This window comes from Harpia harpyja, chromosome 19, assembly GCF_026419915.1.
Source record: "Harpia harpyja isolate bHarHar1 chromosome 19, bHarHar1 primary haplotype, whole genome shotgun sequence".
NCBI classification, from domain to species: Eukaryota; Metazoa; Chordata; class Aves; order Accipitriformes; family Accipitridae; genus Harpia; species Harpia harpyja.
Genome location: NC_068958.1, coordinates 7,793,682 through 7,816,066, shown reverse-complemented (window position 1 = coordinate 7,816,066; position 22,385 = coordinate 7,793,682). Strand labels below are relative to the sequence as shown.

The 22,385-nt window shown below is 51.8% G+C and overlaps 1 protein-coding gene across 1 annotated transcript in view; it reads right to left on the bottom strand.

The window, feature by feature from the left end:
- Positions 1-22,152, bottom strand: part of MEGF9 (multiple EGF like domains 9) — a 56,144-nt gene extending 33,992 nt beyond the window's left edge. The window contains exon 1 of the mRNA XM_052815344.1: positions 21,630-22,152. Coding sequence (XP_052671304.1) covers positions 21,630-21,960 — 331 coding nt within the window. The 5' untranslated portion in view covers positions 21,961-22,152. The remainder of the gene's footprint in view (positions 1-21,629) is intronic.
- Between the last annotated feature and the right edge of the window lie 233 nt (positions 22,153-22,385).

The window sequence follows — 22,385 nt, the reverse complement described above, 5'->3', positions numbered from 1 at the left end:
GGGGTACAGGCTGGTTAAGCTCTCCTGCAGGGAGCTGAGGAACATCTGCCATGGGCTAAGAGCTCCTGCAAGAACAGGATCAGAGATGAGCTGATGCACTGTAACTTCTTAAAGAGAGATGTGCTGCCAAGTCCTAGGGTTCATTCTCATCTAGACAGCACTCGCACAAAATAATAGTCAACTCTTGCATTATGAAGGTGCATTAAGGTGCTCAGACCTGTAATTCACTCTCACTTCAGGCTACAATGCAAAGCCAAAGTGGTAGGAAGAGGATCTCTGCCTACCCCAAAAAAATTTTATATACATATAGAAGTGTCTTCTATTATTTTGCACTCATTTTGTTACTGAGTGCATCAGATTCAGGGCACTTACGGACTCCATCAAGCTCTCAGCACTGCAGAGTTGGGCGTGCTGCTGGTGAAAAGAGCAGCATCATTCACATTAATGCTGTTAAAGAGATTTACACGAGTCACTTGTGTTGTTCCATAAAAGGATTGTATGGGTCAACAGGGGAGAAAAGACAAGGATTTCTCAGTGCTTATACATCACTTGTAATATCGTTAAAAGATTAAAGTTATTTGTTGAGGAAAATTAAATCAGAGTAAATCTCTCTTATCACTTGGAAAGAAGTACAAAGCCAAGGTCCCAACTCTGGGGGTCACCAGCAGCCACACAAGCATTTTTCATCAGCGTAAAGCAGGCAGACTTGGGGTTTCAGCCAAACTCTAGCTCAGCCCAGACCATGTCACCCCTCTGCCTTTTCTTTGGATTTTCAAAGGGATGCAGCATCGCTCCCCACTTCGGTTCACAGCCCTCCTGCCCCACCAGCTGTGAGCAAAGCCATCGCTCCTCTCCTTCAGCTAACCCACAGCCAGGACTCCTAGACCTTAAACAAATGTAAAGGCTGGTTACTCCTGGGATTAGTTATTTTTATTCCTTCCCTGCACCTGCAATTGAGCATACAGGCATTTTGTTTCTGAGGAGTTCCTGAAAGCTCCTTTGTGCAATGCAAGCACCAAGCAATTTTGTTGCTTTGCCTTCCTTTTTGACGCTAAACAAGTTAGCAACCTGCACAGAGAGCTTTGAACCGGCTCATTCCCCAGTAAACATGCAACAAAGAAGTCAGACTCACAGGTGTAAAGCTGTCTTGGGAGACTAAAGGATCAAACCCTGTAAACATAAGCAAAAAAAAAAAAAAGTAAAATATGGATCCTCATTAACCTCATACTCCTCCTGCACTGGGAGATCCCCAGCGCATGACACCACCGGGGCTGACAGCAGGGTAAAATACCCAAGGAGCTCCCACCGACGAGACAAGATGTCACGAGAAGCAGGAGTGGTCCAGTAGTTATTAAGAACCAGGTTATAATGCAGAAGGCTGCGCAGGAGGGATTACACTGCTGTAGCTAAAGAATTATTCCCATATGCAGACAAACCCTCTGGGTCTCTTACTAAGAAGACTGCATATAAAGAAGAATGTGGCCCTAAAATGTTTAGGATACGAGAAGCTACAGTAGCTCCAAATAGACCAAATAAATGCTTGAGGATTAAAATCTCAACAGTTAAAAAATGGATCCAAGCCTTTTAATTAATTTGAAAATAGTTTTGTTGGCATTTTACTTTAGTTGGTTAGATTTTCCCACTAATATTTCCACAAATGTCTGCAACCATATAAATAGTCCGTGTTTCTGTTTGAAAATCTCTGTATTTTTTACCACCCAGCACATAACACAGCCAGCCCAACTTGGGTCTTAAGAGATAAACAGGATGAAATGTAACTTTGGCAAATACCTCTGCAACAGCACGCAGCAACCCTGGCAGCTCATACCCTCCTTACAGACAAACTTTCTGCAGCACCTCTCAGGAAGTTTAATTGTTTTGTCAGCAAAATGCTTTAGTTTGAAGATCAAGGCACCTCACACGGGACGGGGCTGGGAATTTATTAACAGACTTCAATTTTAGTATCTATCGACCATGTCCTAGCAGAGAAAGGGATTAAAAAAAGGCTGCATGAATAGTATGAACTATAATCATCTGTTGAAGTCTCCATGTGCTCAAATCCCTGCAAAAAGTAATTAAAATCACAAACTTTGCTCGGTGCTTTGGGGAATTGCAGCTAATGAACGAACGCGTTAATTTATACAGGAGCTTTAAAGGCGCTGTGGAGAAAAACCCTGAGCAAGAATCGTCCTTTCAACCATTTGCATTCGGGCTATAAAGTTGTATTGCATGAACAACCAGCAAGAAAACAGGGGTTAGGAGATGCGTTGGAGGATGAGCTCGGATGAACCCCCCTTTTATCCTTCCCCCACCCTTCCCAGCAAGGCTCCCAGCATGCAGCCAGGGCTGGTACTTGCCTGGGCGAGGGAAGGGGTCGGGTTTTAGTGCGGGCTGGCTCCTCCAGTCCAGCTCCAGGCTCCTGCACGGGCTTGCACATACGCGAAGACTCAAGTTACTTTGCCTTCACTGCCGCTGCTTTCCTATTTAAGAAACGTGACTGCAATGCAGGCACCCCCCCCAGAATGGACCCTGCATTAATAAGATACGATGGGGAAACTCTACCCTTGCCACTCAGCAGTCAGGGAAGCCACGGGTCTGCAACGTCATCCAGGTGAGCATCTCCCAAGCTACCAAACCCACCCATCTGGAGACGACAGCAATGACCACCCCTCGTTTCGGGGGATTTGCTCCCGCTTCTACAGCCGAGAGAAATGGGGGAGCCAGGTCCTCCCGGTCACTGACCCTGCTCTGCAGGGGACCCCCAGGATCAATCACCCTGTCGAGAAGTCCCTCGCTCCTTAATTTTTGGCCCAGGCATAGCTGGAGCAAGAGAAGGGGTTTCCCCCAGGTATGTCTGCATTTCAAGCAGAGCAGCAATGCACAAGCTGAGACACTACCGTGACATTAGATCTTAAAACAGAAGGCCAGTAAGGCTTTTTTAAGCCTGTAACTTTCCATATTAAAAGAATTAATCTCTTTTCTTTCCCTCAACACTGGTATAAATCGTTTAAAGCCCCACATAGTGCTCATGCTGAGATAAAACGGGCAGGTGACACCAGCCCAGGCGTAGAGCCGTGCAGAAGGAAGTTCGCCCCAGTCCCAGGGACGTACCCGATTCCTTCCTCAGTTTTCAAAAGCCAGAAATGTTTAGATGCTTCTCTGCAGTGAATGTCTAAACCTTTCAAGAGCTGCCTCCATACAGCCCCGAGATGTGCTGATGTGCCATGACGTCCCAGGGGAGAAATGCCGCATCACCGTAAGTTAAGCAAAGAAAAGGATTCGTGCATCCTTCCTGCTCAACAACAAGCTGCAGACTCCTCTGGGTGACATCTCAGGGAGGGCACGGTAAAGCCTTTTGTTTAAATAACAGTCGGGTTTGCTGCTCAGACTTGTTGCAGTAGAGATAAGCAAAACTTTCTGTTCCTGATGCGCTTGACAGCATCCACTTGCGCAGCTGCGGTCGGAGGCAGCGCCTGTCAAACAGACACAGATCTTCCTTCGCAGTCGCCTGGCTGAGAGCAGATGCTCCAGGACAGCCTTGCCTGCACGGCCACCCTCCTCCTCCTCCCCAGATAAGCTGTTGCAGATGTCTCTCCTCAGCAATTCACACCCCAACAGCATCAGCTCTCCCCCCGACACCTTCTGCAGGCTCCCAAGGTCAGGCAGCAGTAACAGCCAGGTGTGGAGATGAAGACCTCCCCTCTGTCCCCTTTCCTAGGGATTTGCTGACCCAACCCATGGGTGCTGGTCAGGCTCACACACGCCTAAAAAGGGATAACAACAACAAGGTGCTACACTGGGACAACTGGGTGGCTCCTCCGGCATTGCAGCTGGTGCTGCTGGAAGGCGAGCAGTGTGAGATAAAGCAGCTGAACAAGGCAGAGCTAACTGGAAAGAAATAAAAAAGCAGAGAGTGGGATATAAAATGCAAAAGCCAGCAGGCTGGCAGGAGGGGAGGGAAGGGAAACCAGTTCTGCAACACCCATCTTCCACCAGTACAAAGACAACTCTGCATGAAACCATCTGATCGCTGCCCAGCCAAATATGCCAGAAAGCTCAGCTCAGCGTTTGGCACGCCACGTTAGCCCTTGCACCCAGCTACACTAACTGCTGAAACAGCAGGAACCCTCCGACCCTGCTGAAAGCCCCACGACGCTGTCGGGTCTGTATGGGAGAGCTTCGTCCTCCAGCCACCTTCTTCTGGCGTTCATTTGTTGTGACCAATTCAGACGCTGTTGATGCTGGTACAAACTGGTACAAAACACTCAGGTGGCCTCGGCCGAGGCTCCCAAGGGCTCTGCCTTATTAAAAGCATCTTAAGATCCCATCCATCAGCTGCCCACCCAGGATGGTGGGTGCAGCCACTGGCTTCATCCCACAGCACCTAATGAGTCTCCTGCCAAGAAGCAGGGACCTCCAGCAGAGACGGAGAAGGGGCTCTGGGAACTTCTTAAACCATCACAGCTGGTCTTGCTCTAGATGACTCCAGTAGAGGAGAGGACTTTCTTACCGCCAAGAGCCAGCAACGAAGGTAAACCTTCATGCGAGAGCCACACAGGACCCAGAATACCTGAGTTTTGACCATTTGAGCAACAATATAGAAAATTTGAAGGCTGCGTTCTCTGTCTTCGCTCCTTTATGTCACATCAAGGCTCGCCTGCCAGCCACGGTCCAGAGACGATGCCAGTGCAGGGATGAAGAGCCCTGTCCACGGGCTCACACCACAGGCTGCCGGCTCGCTCCTCCGCCTCAACTGCTCCGAGATAACGACCGACATCTCAACAGACCAGCTCATCACCAGCGGCTTCTCCCAGCTCCCCCGGCACAGCAGCCGCTCACCACGCCACGGCTGCCACCTCCCACAGAAACCCCACTGACAACTGCAAAACAAGGCTGCCCTTGCCCAGTTGGACCTGGGATGCGCACCTGACAAATTCACAGAAGATGCAGCATTTGGTTATTTTGATTTTTTTTTTTTTTTAAAGCAGCTACCACTGCAAATAAGGTAGCTTCACGCAACAGCAGCATTGTAGCTAGATGAGCCACACTCCCAGTCAGTCCTTGCTAGAGGCTTTCTGCCTTTTCCCTGCAGACCCGCCATGCCAACACAAGCACCCCACAACTCCTGGCCTGACTTCATCACCTTCTTTCCCTTCATGTTACCAGCTCTGACCATCACCCTGTGAATATCAAGACACATGAAGGCAGCATCCCACTGGCAGGAGAGCTGCGTGCTGGGAAGTTAAACAATACAAGTGATTTCTCCTTGCTTGAATTGACAAATAAAAACTTCCTTGCAAGGAATTCCACTAAGATGCAGATTACAGCCACTAGATACCTTAAATACATAGCAATTAAGGAAGGAATCAGCAGAGATCTGCACTCTCTGTGCCTCCATTACTAAGACGGTTACAAACTGCAAGTCAAGAAGGGCAAATCTTCTTCAACCCCAAAACCCCAGGTGAAGCATAGAGCACGACTCCTTTGCTCCACTAACAAAGGCAGGGCTTGCCTCCCCCTCTTTATCCAAGAGCTTTTTTGCACAAACGCAGTAGTTGTTCCTTGTTCATCCCACCCCAGGCTGCCTGCGCTGCCAGGGCTCCGCTCCTGGGGAAGCTGCACAGGCTGCAAAGCAGGGACTTTGTCCAGCTTGCAAGGAACTAACCTGCCCAGCCTCAGGAGCTGCCTCCTGCCTGCACATTTGGCACAATTAAGTTACTTAAAACCAAAATACATTGCTGCAAGGCGCGCAGCCTTCCAGAGCCTTTTCCCCTCTGGACCTGCCTGCTGACAGTCCCTGCAGATGCAATAGCTCCTCTTCTCCTGAGTCACTGCAATTAACTCCTCATGCTCTCAGTGTCAAATTCAGCTTCAGCAGGAACAGATGCGACCTCCAAGCTGCTCCTTCCAGACCACCCTGGACCCAGCTCAGTGCCGAGCATCCGCTGAACCACCCACCCAAGAGCTACGTGGGGCAGACGAGCGGGGTTTGCTGTCCCGAGCCATCGCTGCCCCGGGTCTGTGGGTGTGCTCACGCTGCCTTTAAGAAGAAAAGGGAACAGCCAAGTTCAGGCTGCTGTAAAGCCATTTTTTGCTTAGTACAGAAATCATAGAACAGGTGATAACACATCTGCTTCAGCACCATCAGCTGCTGCAGCTGAAACCTGTGCCCGGGGAGGTGAGCTGCTGGGGACCGTGACAGCCTACATCCCTCCACGTAGGTACATCACAGTACAAGCTGCAGAACTTGGAAGTTTCCTGGTAAGGTGGCAAACACACATGGCTGGTCTCACTGCAAAATACATCTTTTTTTGGTAGCAAAGACATAACTCAATGTCTTTACACCAGGTGTAGCCATGGTGTAACCGGGTGCTCCGTAGAGGTACAGAGGGAGCTGCAGCTTTCCCTCACCGCTGACACTGGGCAGAGTTACCAAAGCTCGGTCCAACGTAGGATGGATGTGCTAAGAAGCCATCCTTTCTTCCTCTCTTCATTTAAAGCAGTCACTCTTACACTGGGAGGGAAGACAGAACAAAAGCGTGGAGATGCTAACAGCAATGGCAAAGGTGTGCTATCCATCCATAATTCAATATGAAAATGCCGGGAATAGCGTCCTCCCCCGGCAAGGTGTTGGCAAGAGGCAGAGGAGCGCTCTGCATCTCCTGGAAGCAGCAGATGCTCCCTCGGACGGCTGCCACGGCCACCCGGCCAGCTCTGGGGCATGCACGACCTCTGGAGAAGGTCTTCACCTTTTGGAGCAGCACAAGTATCATGCCCGGGTTTCTCTCTGAGCAAGCAGGAGTGCTTTTTAAACTGCTCTAATAATTCCCCAAGATGAGAGGTGCATTCAAAGGGAGACTTCGGACATCCACAAGAAGTGGAAGATGGACCAAGGGGGTTCACACTGCTGCAAGACAAGAAGCAAGATCAGACCCCGAGTCCCACCTTGGGGCAGCACCCGCTCCTCCAACACACCCCACGGACCGCAGGACGAGGCAGATGCGTGTCCCGCCGTGTTACCCGATAATCCCCCGTCTGCACCGGCGCTTCCATGCTGGACCACAACACCCCCTCTCCGCCTGGCACCCAGCTTCTCCAGAGCAGACCTCCCTCCCACGGCAGTTACGATGAACAAAAGGCCACAACGATGGGAGCAACTGTCTTTAAATCCTTTCCAGACAAAATTGCTGAAGGGGCTCACGCACGTCTTCTCCGCTGTTTTAGCGTGAAGCAATGCTCTCCGCAGACATAGGGCAGGGAACCACCGCGCACAGCTCTGCATGCAGGCAGCAAGAGGCATTTTTACCACTTTTTTTGCTTTTCAAGGAGGGAGAGGGCAGACCTGCTTTGGAGGGTTTTAGGCTATTTTATGTTTAAGCCTGTGGAAAAAATCTGGAATGAAAACTTTCATCAGTAACTCCAGCAGGTGCCCAGGACAGTTCCCTTTAAGATTCAGCTCCTCCACCGGAGGAACAAAGGGACAGACCCGTTAACAAAGGCTTCTTTTATCCACGGTGTTAATAAACACTTACTGAAAGTATTAATCAAAAGAAGCTTTACAGAGCCTGAGCTCAGACCCCCGTCCATCTCGGCTCATTGCATTTTCAAGCTTGGAGATCAAGTGAAGCCCCAACATCACAGGATTCATTCCCAGTACACTTTCCTAAGTTTTTTCCTACTCTAAATAAACATATTTAAATGCAGACTTTTATTCATCACAAACAACAAAGTATCTTTCTTCCTCTCTCATTCACTTGAAAGGCTGTGCAGAGGAAGGGAAAGGGGACTGGAAGAGAAGAAAAACTTTTGACAGTCTGCAGCCAGCAAGTCCCGGTTCTCTCATTGCTCCCAAGCTTGGTTCCAAGTTTAATAAAGGTGTTTTGTCTTCTTGCTTAATAAGTGGAATTACCATAGCAGAAACTCCAGCGGGGGAGAGGGATAGCACAAAGCATGAGTAATCACAACTGGTTTCGGGCAGGTTTTGCCATTTGGGTCCTGTTTCAAGGTTATGATGACATAGCGCTACAGGCTAATTTGGAGTTACCGTAACTCTTGCCAGACAAGGAGTTGTAAGTTATAATGTGCTGCAAGCAGTGAGAGCTGCTGGGATAGAGCAAGGAAAATGCCTTCCAAGCTGGGAAGAGAGGTTTCCTGCTCCATAGGTTTTATTCCCTTATTTTATAATGCAGCCTTGTGCTTGCCCTGCTACACTTTGCACGGGGCACGGTGATGCATTTACCTCCAGCTCGCATTGGGTGACTTTAATTCCCCCTTTGAGAACTTGTTTCACCTTTGCTTTCATCCAGCACCAGCCGAACTGAGTTGTAGATACTGCAACGAAGACAAAATTTGCTGGCAAACCCATGGAAGAGAAGTTGAGCTTTCAAAGAGGGAACTGATACGGGCCAGGGCACGTCATGGAAAAAGACACCTGGACGGAGAAAGCTGTCACTTATCACTGGAAATGGGGAACTGCAGCAGATTGGCTATCATCTGCTGGGGACCTGCTGAGCAGGAGCAGACAGCGGCAGGGGACATCTCGGTGCATCTAAGGTGTACTCCAAACCTTTCTCCGTCAACTGCAGCGATGGCATAAATTTAGAGCGCATAAATTCTACCCATGCACACAGAGCAGGGGCAGAGTCCACGTTTCCAAGGGCAGCTGCCAGCCCCAGCCTCCCGCTCACCTTTGCTTTAAACCCCTGAGCCCTGCAGCACGTTAATGACTTTAATCAGGGCTGCACATCGGCTTTTAATTTCTCTCTCCTTAGTCATCGTGCTGCTGCCGACACTGAAGCTCCATCCAGTCCTGGCTCCTACCTCAGCCACGAGGTATTGTCTGTATTTATTTCTAGCAATAGCTCACCTTCAAAAGGAAAACGTTTCCATTAAACAGCACAAGTTCAGCAACCACAAATAAACAGTGACTTAAAGTCTTAGCCAATTCTCTGAAACCTCCACAATAAATACCAGGCCATCCAGTGGAGTACAACAGGTAAAAGCCCTGTCCCACAGAACAGCCAAATCCTCTTTGCATAGGCAAAACCCTTAAAAGTGTGTTGGGAAGGACAGAGGCAGACAGGCACAAGGGTTTCAGGCACCCTGTGCAGCGCTTTCTGTCTCACCCACAGCTTAAGCACTAAGCTAAGACCAAGTCTGAGCCAAGATGCTAAACCCAAACTACTGATTTACAGGGTCAGAGCCGAGCCCCACAGCAGCACCGCACCACTCGCATCTTGCGGCCAGGACGGCATCACCAAGGGGGAATTGCCCTCAGCAAAGGCAGCGCACTCAGTGTTGGGTTGGCAAAAACAAGCCTGATCCCAAGTCAAAGAGACGCTCAAACCCACAGAGCTTCCTCTGTAGTCAGTGGGTCAGCTCGAAGAGGTTTGTTGACATTTCTATCCTGACCATTTCCCAATTTTTGAGGGCTTTATAATGACTGTTTTAGCATTGCAGAAGGAGGAGCAGTGCCTCCTCTTCCATCAGCTCTGCTGCCGAAGAGAAACCCTGCAAAACGAGCATCCGAGTCCCATCTGCAAAGAGGCATCCAAAATCCTACCAAATCCAGGGGAGCTGCAGGTACCCAACGCAACCCTGGCAATGCAGAGAGGCTCTGCTTCGATATGGCCAATATTGCACACGCTGTTAAATATATTACCTGCTATTACATACATACAGATATATATATATATAGGTGGGAGAGGGATCAGCTCTAAGGCAAGGGCCACCTAGCTCACGTATGTACGTGACAGTGGACCCAAGGGAGGTCCCTAGGAGGGACCACAAAGTGATGGGTGGTGGAGCAGAGAGAGGAAAGCATCAATTCCCCAACCCACAAGCTTGAACTCACCTTCTACCCACCTACTCGAAAGCTTCTGAGGGGTCTGTAAACCAAAAATCAGTGACAGCCATTGCTCCAGGCTCCCCTCGACAGCAAACTGGGGTGCTGGTGGGGAAAGGTCCTCTCCTGGGGCCTTCACTTTCATTTTTCTTCCTGGGGCAGGACCATCATTCCCTCCGTCCCACCCCAAAGCTCGCCGCCTTCTGCAGGGAAGCCAGTACCGCCCTCATACCCGACTACCTTTCCAGAGATCAGTCCATTTCTTGTTTATTTTTCATTTTAAACAGATTAGACATGCACAAAAGCCTCCCTTGAAAAGAAACAACCAAGATGTGAAAAGGATGGGAAGACCCAACGGCAAGGCGTCAGTGCTAATCCACGTCAAAGGGCATGCTGTCGACAACTTACTGTAAACTTCCAGGAGGAAAAAAAAAATATGCTCAGAATAAAATAGTCAAGTCCAGAATAATGTTTGTCATTCGTTATCTGGAGTCAAGCTTGGATTTCCTAACACAGCCAAACCAAAGCAAGCACGTTAATAATAAAACATCTTTTACAGGGAGCTACACGCCAGTCGTGCAGCCTGCCCTTGAAGGGAGAAAAGCTGGAGCCAGGTGGAGGCTCTGTTTGCTTTTCTCCGATAACAGGTATTTAGTTTTCTACGTCACCTCGCTCTATCGTAGCCTGAAACCCGGCCGAGCAGCCCGGCTCCACCTCCCCATCTGCTCCCCGTGCCAGCTGGCCCCGTGGCGGAGGGGATGCTGGGCAAGACGCAGGGATGCCATGCAGCCTGCCAGCTGCCCCCGACCCAAACCGGGGGGACACCCGGCCCTGCCCCGGAATTGGGGGGCATTGCTGGAAAACCCCGCAAGACAGATCTTAACGCAACGCGGCCGTTCGCGGGGAGGGGAGCGCCGGGAGATAAGATGGCTGCACTCACGTCCAAGTCGCCCAGGGAGCTTAAAAACAAAGCAAATCCCCCCAAATCCTTCCTCAAGCACTGGGACTGGGAAGAAACCCAACTGACCATGGCGGGAAAGGGCAGAGCATGAGCTGGGGAGGCTCCGGCAAAGACGTCTCCTATATTGGCACAAAGCGAGCAAACGCCCAGCCCAGGCAAGAGCCGACAGGTCGGCGCGCTCCGCACGCTCCGCTTTAATTCGAATAACCTTTTTGCTTTGATAAACAACCTGGAGCAGATTCACCACTTTCTCTGGATATCCTGGGGTCCTAATTGCATCCCAGCCCAGCTCCCCACAGCCCTCGGGCTGCAGTTTGGGGTAGGAAGGGGTGCACAGAAACAACCCCCCCGCTACAGACGTTGTGCAAGGCACCGTGCCCTCTTTCCCCATCCGACAGCACCACGAAGGTGTGGGTGCCTCTGCCCCATTACTCACGCGTCTGCGATCAAGACGTGTTTCGGGGAAGCAATTCAGTTTGCAGGAGCCATATCCAAAAATCCTGCCTGTTCCCTCAGCGCCCGATGCGGTGCATCCCTCCTGATTTTCCCCCCAAATAACTGGCTTGGTGCCGTGCCCAGGTTAGCGCGTCTCCATTTTGGGGCAGGGGAAGAACATCGGAAAACGGTCTATAATATTTGCTTTGTTCCCAGTGACAAAAGGCAAGAGTTATAGCTGAAGGAAAAAAATATAAAAAATATTGTATGTATTATAATATGCATGTATAGTTATATATATATTCTTTGAAATAGAAAGCAGGAGGAAAACTGAATTATTGACGTTTTTCATGGACCAAGGAGCTTTGAAAAATTTGGAGGGAGGGAACAAAAAGTCAAGTTTAATGGACTTTTCCATTGAAAACAGTTTAAAGGAAAAGGGATCTTTAGCAGAAAGATACATATTTTGCTGATCTTGACAAAAAGCCCTGTTCAGAGGAGGGAAAAAAGCCTTCCTTTAAAGGTTTTCAACTAGCATTGCTTTGCATCTTTACAGCGCTGTTCATGAAAGCATCCTCACAAACCTGTTGTTGCTGGAGCACCGTGTGCCCAGGGAGAAGGTGTGTCTGACCACGCGCTGGGTGCGGGCAGGGGTTAGGAGACAACCCTTACCTGTACCACGAAAATGAGCAGGTATTAAAAAAGGCAGGAGAAAAAAAAACAGATTTAAAAAAAAAAAAAAACAAAACTTCCCCCCGCTCTGTTTTGCCCCTGGGGAGTGGAAATACTGATCCTCCAGATCACAGATGCTCCTCCTGGAACGACCTCCTGGTTTCCACCCCGTTGCCCACGTCTGGTGATGGGGAAGGATTTTGGAGGAGGGATGAAGGACATCAGACGCTCTCCCCAGCGGCAGCACCAGGAGCACCGCACATGCCGTGCACGCCACGGGACGTGCCACGGGATGTGGTGGGCATTTCCCGGGATGAAACATCGCCTTCGGCCACCAGTCCCTCCCCAACCACGACCACATCTCACGCCACGGAGGAGGAAGCCGCGGGTCAAGCACACACTTCCCCGGCAATTAAAGTCATTTTCTTAATATCGACCAGTCCCAGCCATCCTGTGACAGGCCACAGAAAATATTCATTACACCCCCTCCAATTTAGACTGGTTTCTTTCTCATTCAGGTGCTGCTGGATCTGAATCACAGTCAAGCTGGGATTCAGCAATTGCACATGAGGAAGGATTGAGCACCACCTAAATGGTTGGTTTGCCACCTTGTATCTCCCTGAAACTTCAAACAACTGCGCACACAGCAATGAATTTAGAGTAATGCCACCAATGAAACACTCAAATTAATAGCAATAAAGTGTAAATGCTCCACGTGATAGCGGCAGAGCCATGCTTGGGAAAATGATCTGTGAAAGCTTAAAAACCAGCACAAGATGAGACCACTGGGAAAAAAAAAGCAACAAAACAAACAGTCCATTTCAATATCCTTTTCATAAGGAACCAAAATGAACCCAGGAACACATCAGGGAATAATCATTTAGCACAGATCAAACAGTAGAACTAGCACATTAAAAATACATGCAGCATTAATCAGCGACACAGAGTTATATGCCATCATTTCCATAAATAATACAGGATCAAAGCAGCCCAAGCAGCACTATCAGTTAATATAGTCAGCCAGTCAGTCAAAATAGAGTAAAGCTGCCTGAAAACTGCAGCAGTATAATTTGCCAGGAATAAAGCAGATTCATCTGAGAAGTGGCATGACCAGTTATACAGGTAAAGGTTACCACAGCCTCTTAATTATAGAGGTGATGCCACAAGGGAAAAAAAAAAAAAAAAAGAAAGAAAGGGTTAATGCAGCTTCTTTTTTTTTTTTTTTTTTTTTAAACTTGGGAAATATCAATGTAAATCTTGTCTAGTGATAACCCCCCTGAAGAGCCAAGGTGCAGTGGAGAGGTGGGAGGACTGACCCCACCAGGAGCATCCCCAGTGGCACCAGTCCCATGTCAGGGCTGGCTGGTGATGGCTGGAGCAGGGGTGAGCCATGGGGGTGCAGACTAAACCAGAGCCCCTTCCCAGAGTCAGGGCAGCGCTGATGGGGCTCCCTTTTGCCCAGGAGAAATATCCCTGCTGCAGAAACCATCCTGCCTGCTCGGGGTGAAGGCTCACCACCAATGGCCTTTATATATACATACATCTATCCATGCATAGAAAATGCCTGTGTCATTACGCCTTTTGCTGAAAGGCTGCAGAGCCATTTAGCTGGCTGATTTTTAAAACAGGCATGTGGAGCAGCGCAAGCTATAAATAGCAGAGATGCTTGCCTCGTCATGTTTCTGGTGGCTTGCTTATAAGGACAGGGGGCAACTGAATCAAAAATGGTAAAAAGAGGGACTTGGGCTTCTCTCTGGTTTCAAGGCCAAGCTGCCTGAAGAGAAAAACCTTCAAGGTTTTGCTTTTTTCTTTTTCCAGGCAAAAAGCAAACGCCCATCTCTCATGCTCAGACTCTGAATTGGTTACATTTACAAGGCAAATTTTAATTCATACAGCAGGTGTTCAGAAAAAAAAAAAAACCCTACATTAAACAGCACAAGACCAAACTAAGGCTTCACATTAGCTCACACAGCTCCACAGAAGCTCCTCATTTATTGAAATAGGACCTGTGTGTGTATAAAGCAGGGGCAGAGACCCCAAAAATCTTTTCCAGAGGAGGGGGAATATAAGTCCTGAAGGGGTTTGAGCAGAGCTATTGCCAAATACAAGGGCTGGCAGCCTGTCCGGCATCACGACCCCACCGCATTTTGTGTGACGAAGGGCGATAGGAATTTTGCATGGGAAGATCCGGATGAGCATCAGCCAGAGGAGGAATTCAACCTCCAACAAAAGAGCCGCTTCGGGCAGCTCAAACCGTCCCCGGCCGATTAGTGCTCCAGCAGCGTGTTTAGATGGTCTATTCTTCGCAGGCAGCTAGGCGCAATCCAGAAAAGCCACGTGAACCAGCATCCCCCTCTGTATTCAGTGCCTTTATTAAATAGCTGGTGACAAGGGGAGACAGCCAGGCTGCCCCAGACCCACTCAGCTACAGGACCCCAACCGGCTGGGATGGAGAAGCTGGACCGCTTTTCCAGCATCCCTGGCTGTGAAGAAGCAGGGAGAGGAGCCATGGGGGAGCAAGTGACTCCATCAGAAGAGGTGACATCCTCCATCGCTCCTCCGGGAGAGGCGGCTGCAGAAGAGCCAGGACCAGCGCTGTCAGGAAGTTTTCTGTTGCATTAGGGGAAAAAAAGTTCTGTCCAAACAAACGAGGTTCAATTATTCCAAGTCTAGAATGCCTTGTTCAAAATACTTGTAGACTGACAAGCTTTAATCTAATAAAAGACCCTTCCAGACAAGCCCTGCTGAGGTTTTGGGAGCGTTTCCCCCCAGCAGGGACCCAGCAGCCCCCAACTCCACACTGGGGATGGATTTAGCCACGAGTGCAACAAGGACATGGATTTTATGGGGCAGCCTCAAGGCACAGGACCCTCAAGCATACTGGAAGCAGAAGCAGAAGCAAAGCAAGAACAACCAGTTCATTTCAGTCTGACCCAACCCAAAAGTCAAATTTAAAAAAGCAAATAATTTCCTGTGAACCAGAAATCCTGGTTTTCAGCCAGTTTAATGAGACTGAATTGCAACCGGTTCTGTTCTCCTGGGGTAGAGGAGACACACGACCCCCCTAGGCAGGGCAGATGTTTAGACTGCAATCTAGCCTTTAGCTCATAAAATATAATAATAATATCCCCAACCAATTATGAAGTGCCAGACTCTGCCCCCCCGGCCTCCTACTCCCACTAAGCGATGCCTCGCTGCACAAGGCAGCCCTGGTGAGCTCAGACACGCAGCACGGCTCGGGCAGCGAAGCCTGTGGGTTTCCAGGACCTCTGAAGCAAGTCCGAGCCCTTGCTGCAACCTCATTTAAGAACTCGGTGAAGTCTCGGGTGCAGTCTAGGTGCCGCACAGCAATCCAGCTCCTTAAATTTTTTTGTTTAAGCGCTCGTCAGAGCTAAAGCAGAAGGAGCCTTCCCGGCCAGCCAGACGGCTGCAAGAGAAATCCCTGCCTTCAGCACCCAGCATAGGCACGAGTTTATTTCTAACCATAGCAGATGCATTACGCCACTGCTAAGACCTCAGCTGCTTCTTGGAAGCACCAGCGAGCACCTCGGATCTGCAGCAGCGCTTCCTGACAGTCAGCTGGCGTTAGCTCTGCAATTGTTCGCAGCAGCACAATGACTTAGCCCTGCGTATTTACAGGCCACGGGCTCTTGTCAAAAAAAAAACCTCTGAAATCTTTCCCCTGACTTCAGCAGACTCGCATCCGGGGCCTCTGTTTCACAGGGACAGTTTGTTCTGTGCTTCTCTGCCCACAGCCGCGGGGTGTGGGAAGTCCTGGATGTCCCTGTCCTCGTACTGCTCACAGCTGATGGGGACAGACTGGGATACAGGCTCGATGCCCACCATCACCACCGCCCATCTGCGCAGAGCCCAAGACGCTGCAGCCACCTCCAAGGCTGCGGCGGAGCAGCACGAGGACCACGGTCCCCTCTGGGATGGGATTATTCACCCCCTGAGGTTCCACCTCAGCACAGCCCACGAGGTGAGCTCTGCTCCCAGCCCAACGCCATCGCTCCTTAACTGCAGTGGTACTTTCCCCTCCGGTCCCCGCCAAGCAGCGGGCAGGATCAAGACCACGGTACCTCCCTGGGAACAGGCAGCCCCGGGAGGATGCTCCAGGGGCAAAACCAGCCACTGGCCGGGAAGCCCATCCCACGCTCGCCCATGCATTTCCCAGCTGTTTGGACAGGCTCAACCTTTGCAGCCCGTGCAAACCCAGTCTGTGTTGCAAGAGTCACCCCCAGTCACACTCCAGCCCCCTGACCACTGGGTGCTGCCCCAACCGTCCCAGCCCCTGGGGACCACAACCACCCTTGTAGAGCCCGGCAGACCACTGGCATCAGCGAACGGGGCTGGGATACCTCCTGCCCACCGCACAGCTTCAGGCAAACCACTTTATTCAGTGTTTCAGCAACTTTGCCTTTGCCTCCCTGCAGGCTGGTGCTTGGGTATTACCAAAAGCAGCCAGATAAATAACTTCAACACACCACACAGTAAGGGTCCTATTTTACATATGGTATTTTCCAAGTGGCAGCTCAGTGATGCGATGATGTCTGAATCTCAGCTACCAGTCAAAAGAAAAAAGGCAAAATCCCAGCACTGTTCCCTGCAGAGGGAAGCTAACAAACAAGACCTTGGATGCTCTGTAGATCCTCCCAGAAATATCCTGATTTTCATGAGCATCACTAAGTCCAAGAATCTCAAAATCTTAAGTCAGGACAGTTGGATACATCTGATTCAAGAATGACTCAGATGGGAGCACGGAGCCAGGGAGGAAGGCATTTTCTGCTGTGGGCAACATCCCTTTATTTTAAGCTCAAAGATACAAACACCACAATTTATTACTTGATTGAAAAAAGGCGCTCTCTGCCCTGGCTGCTCCCATACTGATCCCAAGTAACAAGACCATCTTCCTTATTCTCAGCCTTCACATCTGTAACTTAATTTCCATTTCTTGAAGAAAATTTAAATCCTGCTGACATCTTGAAAGCAAGCTATCTCGGTAACCACATTGAACACAATCCCAAGCCCTCAAACGAGGAAAGCTTAAGCTGCCTTCCCAAGCGATGCACAGGAGGACAGCCCCAGCTCACTCTTCCCAGCTCCCCCCGCTTGCCCCTCGTCAGGTCAGAGGCAGAGCAGGGGCATTCAAGCAGGTGCCTTTGTATGAGCTCAACGCCGAAGGGCAGGACCTGTGCTTGCACCTAAAGAGATGGAGATTTTTCAGGCTGCAATATGTCCATTGCAAACATTTAGTCTCACCTACTGCTCAGCCCCAGCCTTGGAAATCCAACCAGCTGCATGGGCATTAAACATTTATGTGCATCCCTGAAAGAGTCCTGTGTCACGCTGAGCACAGGGGAAAAGCTGATCACAGGGCAAACCTGGGTGGGAAGACCTACCGCTACCAAAGCGTGTAACAGCTGGACGGGAAGAGGGGAGAAGAGTAGTCACCCAGAGCTGGAAAAGGGACCAGCAGTGTCAAAGAGTCCAAAACTGCCTTCAGGAACTTGACTGTTTCTGTTCCACCAGGATTTGAGAGCTCCCAATCCCTCCAGGAGCACAGCCCCAGCGTGGCAGGGTCTGGTTGTTGACGGCTCCACGGCTTGGACCAAAGTCTTTCCCCTACAACAATACTGCCCGTGCTGTAGGGACCCCCCACAAGACCTGCCCCCACGGTGCCTCTTGCATGCACGGGGTGCACAGACCCTTCTCCGTGCACCATGCTCAAAAGCAAAACCCTCCACCTCTCCAGCTGCATGATGAAGAAACGAAGCCAGCACTCACGACTGGGTTGACTCCTCGCCCCGCCGTCTCCCCTGCGCTCAGCCCAATTAGCCAGACCACCCTCCCACTGCCCCCGGGGATTTGCCAGGCTCCTCTTTACAAGCTAAACCCATCGGCTAATCCCACCCAAAGCCGCAGCCACCACCCGTTGGGAGAGCTCTGACTGCACCTCCTCCATCTGGGCTGCAAGCATCCCAGCAAGAGACAGCCCCGTGCCAGAGGCTGGAGACCCATCGAACATCACTGCACACCCTGACTCAGCTTTCCCCCATTCCCGCAGCAGCACGGGACACCTTCCCGCGGTTCGCTGCTCCGAGCTGCCGGGCCACCTCCGCTTCCTCCCTGTGGTTGCAGCAGAAACTCCTCGTTGTCCCCTCCCATGAGGTGCAGAGGTGAGGAGCCAGACTCAGGGTCACATCTGGGTCCTGGCAACTACAGAAACCGCGGGGAGGAGAGAAGGCAACGGCTTTCAAGATCCAAAACGCTTCGTGTGGTCTAAAGATGCCTATATCCAGGGTTTGGGTGCAGCTCTTCTGCTGACCCAGCCACAGCATGGGGACAGCGAGTCTGTGCAAGGAGGTTTGGGCTTTTCAGCTCACCCATCTGCTGTGCGTGGGGCTGGAAAAGAGTCAGAGCAAAGTGTCCTTCAAAGAGACCCATATTGTTCAACACCGCTCTACAGAAATGGGTGGAATAGAGGAGTTTTGTTCTGTAGGGAGGGAAAGCCCAACCAGGACCACACCGGCCACAGCAGTTGCATCTCTGCTCCAACACCAAGCATCCACCCGAATAGCAGCCGTCCCCCAGTCAGCTTCCCCAGCAAAGCTCCAGCTTTTGCTTTAAAACGAGGCTATTGCTTATAAAAGGAAGAGGCAGAGTCTCCACGGCGGGTGTTAGAGGCTTTGGCGATAAGGCAGAGGATACTTCTAAGCTTGTCTCCACAAACATGAGGATTAGCAATTTACTTCTCTTAAAAACAAAATCCGGGATTTTAACATGATCACAGGCTTGGAAAGAAAAATAAACATCATGAAACTGGGAAAGGGAAGAGAATGAGAATGGAGCAAGCAGGCAGCTTGGTGGTAGCTGAAGTGCTTCTTAAATCAGAATGAGAAAAATGCATTGAAGTCAGAATTTAAATCTTGGTAGCACTAAACAAACACTGAATGCGAGGACTCTCACACCAATTTCTTATCGGTAATAATGCCACCAGCATTAAAGGAAGCCTTTGTAATAACGTGCATCAGAAAAGGCCCATTTGTTTCATGCAATAAAGCATATAATGCATTAATTACCTATTGAATCAAAAAAGCAATGTTGAAAACGTGCTTGAATTAAAGCAAAAGGAAGGTTTCAGCTAAACCCATGGTGCCCACCAGCTTTACTGTGCCTTCAGTGCTTAATGCCCTTTAAGACCAAACCTCTGTGCAGGACTCCAGCAACACTCCACAGACAGGGCAGCACAGAAAAGCTCCCCACAAAACCCACAGAGACCAGCTCCCACGCAGACCATGGCTGTACCCACCCACCCGTGCCACCTCCACAAGCTCCCACATCACGCAGGGGGATGCTGCCCAGCCCAGCATCTCCTCCTGCTGCCACCTCGTCCCCCCCAGGTGCCCTAAAACCCACCTGACTCAGGAGCACACCAGCAATCCCCCATCAGCCAGGGTTAATCTCAACCTGCCATGCTAACAAATTAGCCTGCTTGAGAAAACATAATCTGCCCATGCTTTCCTACCCTGGCCATCACTGCAGAGTAAAGGCACCAGAGAGCAATTTGGAGATCAAGTGGCTGTAGCCATTAATAATTAGCACTTTAAAACTTCAAAGGATGATGCTGGCCTCCACAATAAAAACTCAGCACACCCAGGGATGGTGGGGAAGGGTTCTCATCATCGATGCTCCCATTTCCCAAGAGAGATGTGAAACACAGAGGTGAGGGCAGCCCACGGGGGGATCCGTGCCAGCACGGGGATTAGACACAAAACCTCCCGACTTGCATCCCTGACACCTCCTGTGGCAGCTGACATGGAAGGATGTTATGTGAGCATCACACACAGACATCCAAGAGAATCCCAGGTATTGCATTGCCTTGCAATACCCTCACGACACCTGTCACTTGGCCCATATGAGGGGGATGCTCCTGATAAAAATCACTGGAGCCTAGGATGGGAAAGGTGATGCCTTTTGACACCGACAGAAACAAACACAACACACAAGGTCAGATAGGGAAATATGTGCCCCACACAACTCAGGGAGGTACGTGCATCCCCGCTTGGCATGCAGAGGGTCACACCACACTGCACATGCCAGGTGAGTCGCTGCGCCCATGAGGTCTGATCGCGGTATGATAGAGAAAATTGCTTTTGCCTTAAGAAAACTCAACCCCTCCTATCTTTATCAGCAATTCCTAATCTTAAGCCATTCTGTCTCTTCCTGAGAAAGTAAAGACAGAAACCTCAATGGAAAAAAAGGAATTGAAGTCAGAAAACAAGAGACTCCAGATCTTCAGCTGATTATATTTCTAGCCAAATAAAACAGGTTGATTAATCCACTTGTTCAGACTGCTAAAGCTACCAGAACAGCAGAATTTAGCCCTTTCACATTAGAGGAAGCTCAACATACTTAAACCCAACATGTTCCAGGCAAGGAGAACAAATAAAAACAAAAAAAAAAAAAAGGAGAGAATCAGTGCTATAGCATTTGCACATGTCTGAACATAAAGCTTTGGAAAAGTAGAGTGAAGCCAAGTTCTCCAGTAAAATAAGTGGACAAAGCTCCATCCACGGACTCCAGCAGAGTTTTGTCTACTTAATCTGGAAGTAAACTGGAGTCTCCGCTTCGAAGACCATCAGTGTTTTCGTCTCCCAGCAAGCAACCAGCGCCATCCCTCAGCACTACACCCAGCGAGAGCTTCACCTGAAAGCACAGCCCTCCAGTCCACCCATCACCTCTTCCCTCCTCACGCTCCTCATTGATAACTCCATTTATTCCCATTGCCATAACGCTCTCCTCAGCTCTGTACGAGCCCCTCGACTGCGAGAGGGGCAGGATCAAACCTCGAGCAGGCTGCACCGAGATGCGTGTTTCCCAGAATAGAAAAAGCCCGTGGCTTTCTTCTCCCCTCGCACACCCATCGGGTACCACGCTAGCGTGGGCTCTTCCCAGCTCCCGCCGAGCTGCAAACAAACCTTCAGGTACAGGTCAGAACATGGGCTCCAACGACACCAAGTTATTGTTAACCCCGTTCCGCTGCCGGTACGCGGAGGTGGGACGCTGGGGAAGCCTTGATGCTTAATAGAGCAACTCTACCTCCACGGTCCCACCCGGTGATGCTCGAGGCCAATGTCCACCCTGTTGGACGCTGCCCCGATGCAACGGCGACGGGAAGGACGTGTCTTCAGCTCCGCCGTGGGGAGCACGGTGCGCGCCGGGGACGGCTGCCGTGAAGGATGCTTTGGGGAGCCAGGGCCCCGCCGCTCCCCAAAACCACCAGTAACACCTGTAATACCACCGACACCGCACAGCTTTGGCACACCTGCCCCGCCAGACCCCAGCCCAGGGTCAGCACAGCCTCGGCACCCCGGCACTGCCCACCCAGCCCCACACCTGAGCCCTTGCGTGGGGGGCGCTGCCCCGCTCCACCCCCCCCCCCCCCACCAAGCCCCAGCCCTGTGCTGGGCACACGGGGCTGGGGCGTGAGATGCTCCCGGGGGTCCCACACCGCGGGGGTCCCTCCTCCTGCCCCGCACGGGGGTCGCTGCGGCCGGAGGGGGCCCGGGGAGCCGCCGCCCCGTCGCCCACCCCCGGCCGCGCCTTTGTCCGCCCGGTCGATGGAGGGATGGGGCAGCCCCGTCCCGCTCCCCGCCAGAGCCGCCGGCCCCGCTGCCGACGTCCCCCCGTCACGGACACGCGTGGGCCACTCACCTGCGGGGCCGCTGCCCGCGGCCGCCGCCTCCTCCTCCTCTTCTTCCTCCGCCACCGCCGCCTCCTCCTCCTCCTCCTCCTCCTCCGGGGGCGGCGGCGGCGGAGCGCTGCTCCGGGCGGGCGCGGCGGTACCGCGGGGCCGGTCCGGCGGTACGGTACCGGGACCGCCCTCAGCGGGGCCGCCGCTACCGCTACCGGGCTCGGGGGGCGTCGCGGCGCTGGAGGGCAGCCCGGCGGCGGCGGCCAGGAGGGCGGCGAGGCAGAGCAGGGCGAGCCCGGGCGCGGTCCTCGGCCGGCGCCTCATGCTGCGGCGCGGCGCTCCGCCATTCATTCATTCAGTCAGTCTGTCGGTCGGTCGGTCATCTACCCAGGCGTTCCTTCTCCCGCCGAGAGGGGCCGGGGAGCGGCGCCGGGCGGCGGCGGCGGCTCCCGCCCGCCTCAGCCGGCCATGCCGCGCCGCTGCCGCTCCCAGCGCCCCGCAGGCGGCTCCCGCCGCGCCGCGCCGCGCCCCGGCCCGGCTGTGACAGCGACCGCGCCCCGCCCCGCCCCGCAGCTTCGCCCCCGCCGCCAATCAGAAGCGCGCCCGCCCCACCTGACGGCAACTTTGTAACTCTGTCGGCGCGGCGCAAGCCAATCGGCGGGCGGAGGGGGAGGGCGGAGGGGCGGGGCGGCCCCGCGCCGCCGGGGGTTTGGCGGTGCGGCATTGTGAGGGCGGGGGGGGGCACACCCCCCCCGGCAGCTCGGGGGGAGCGGGGA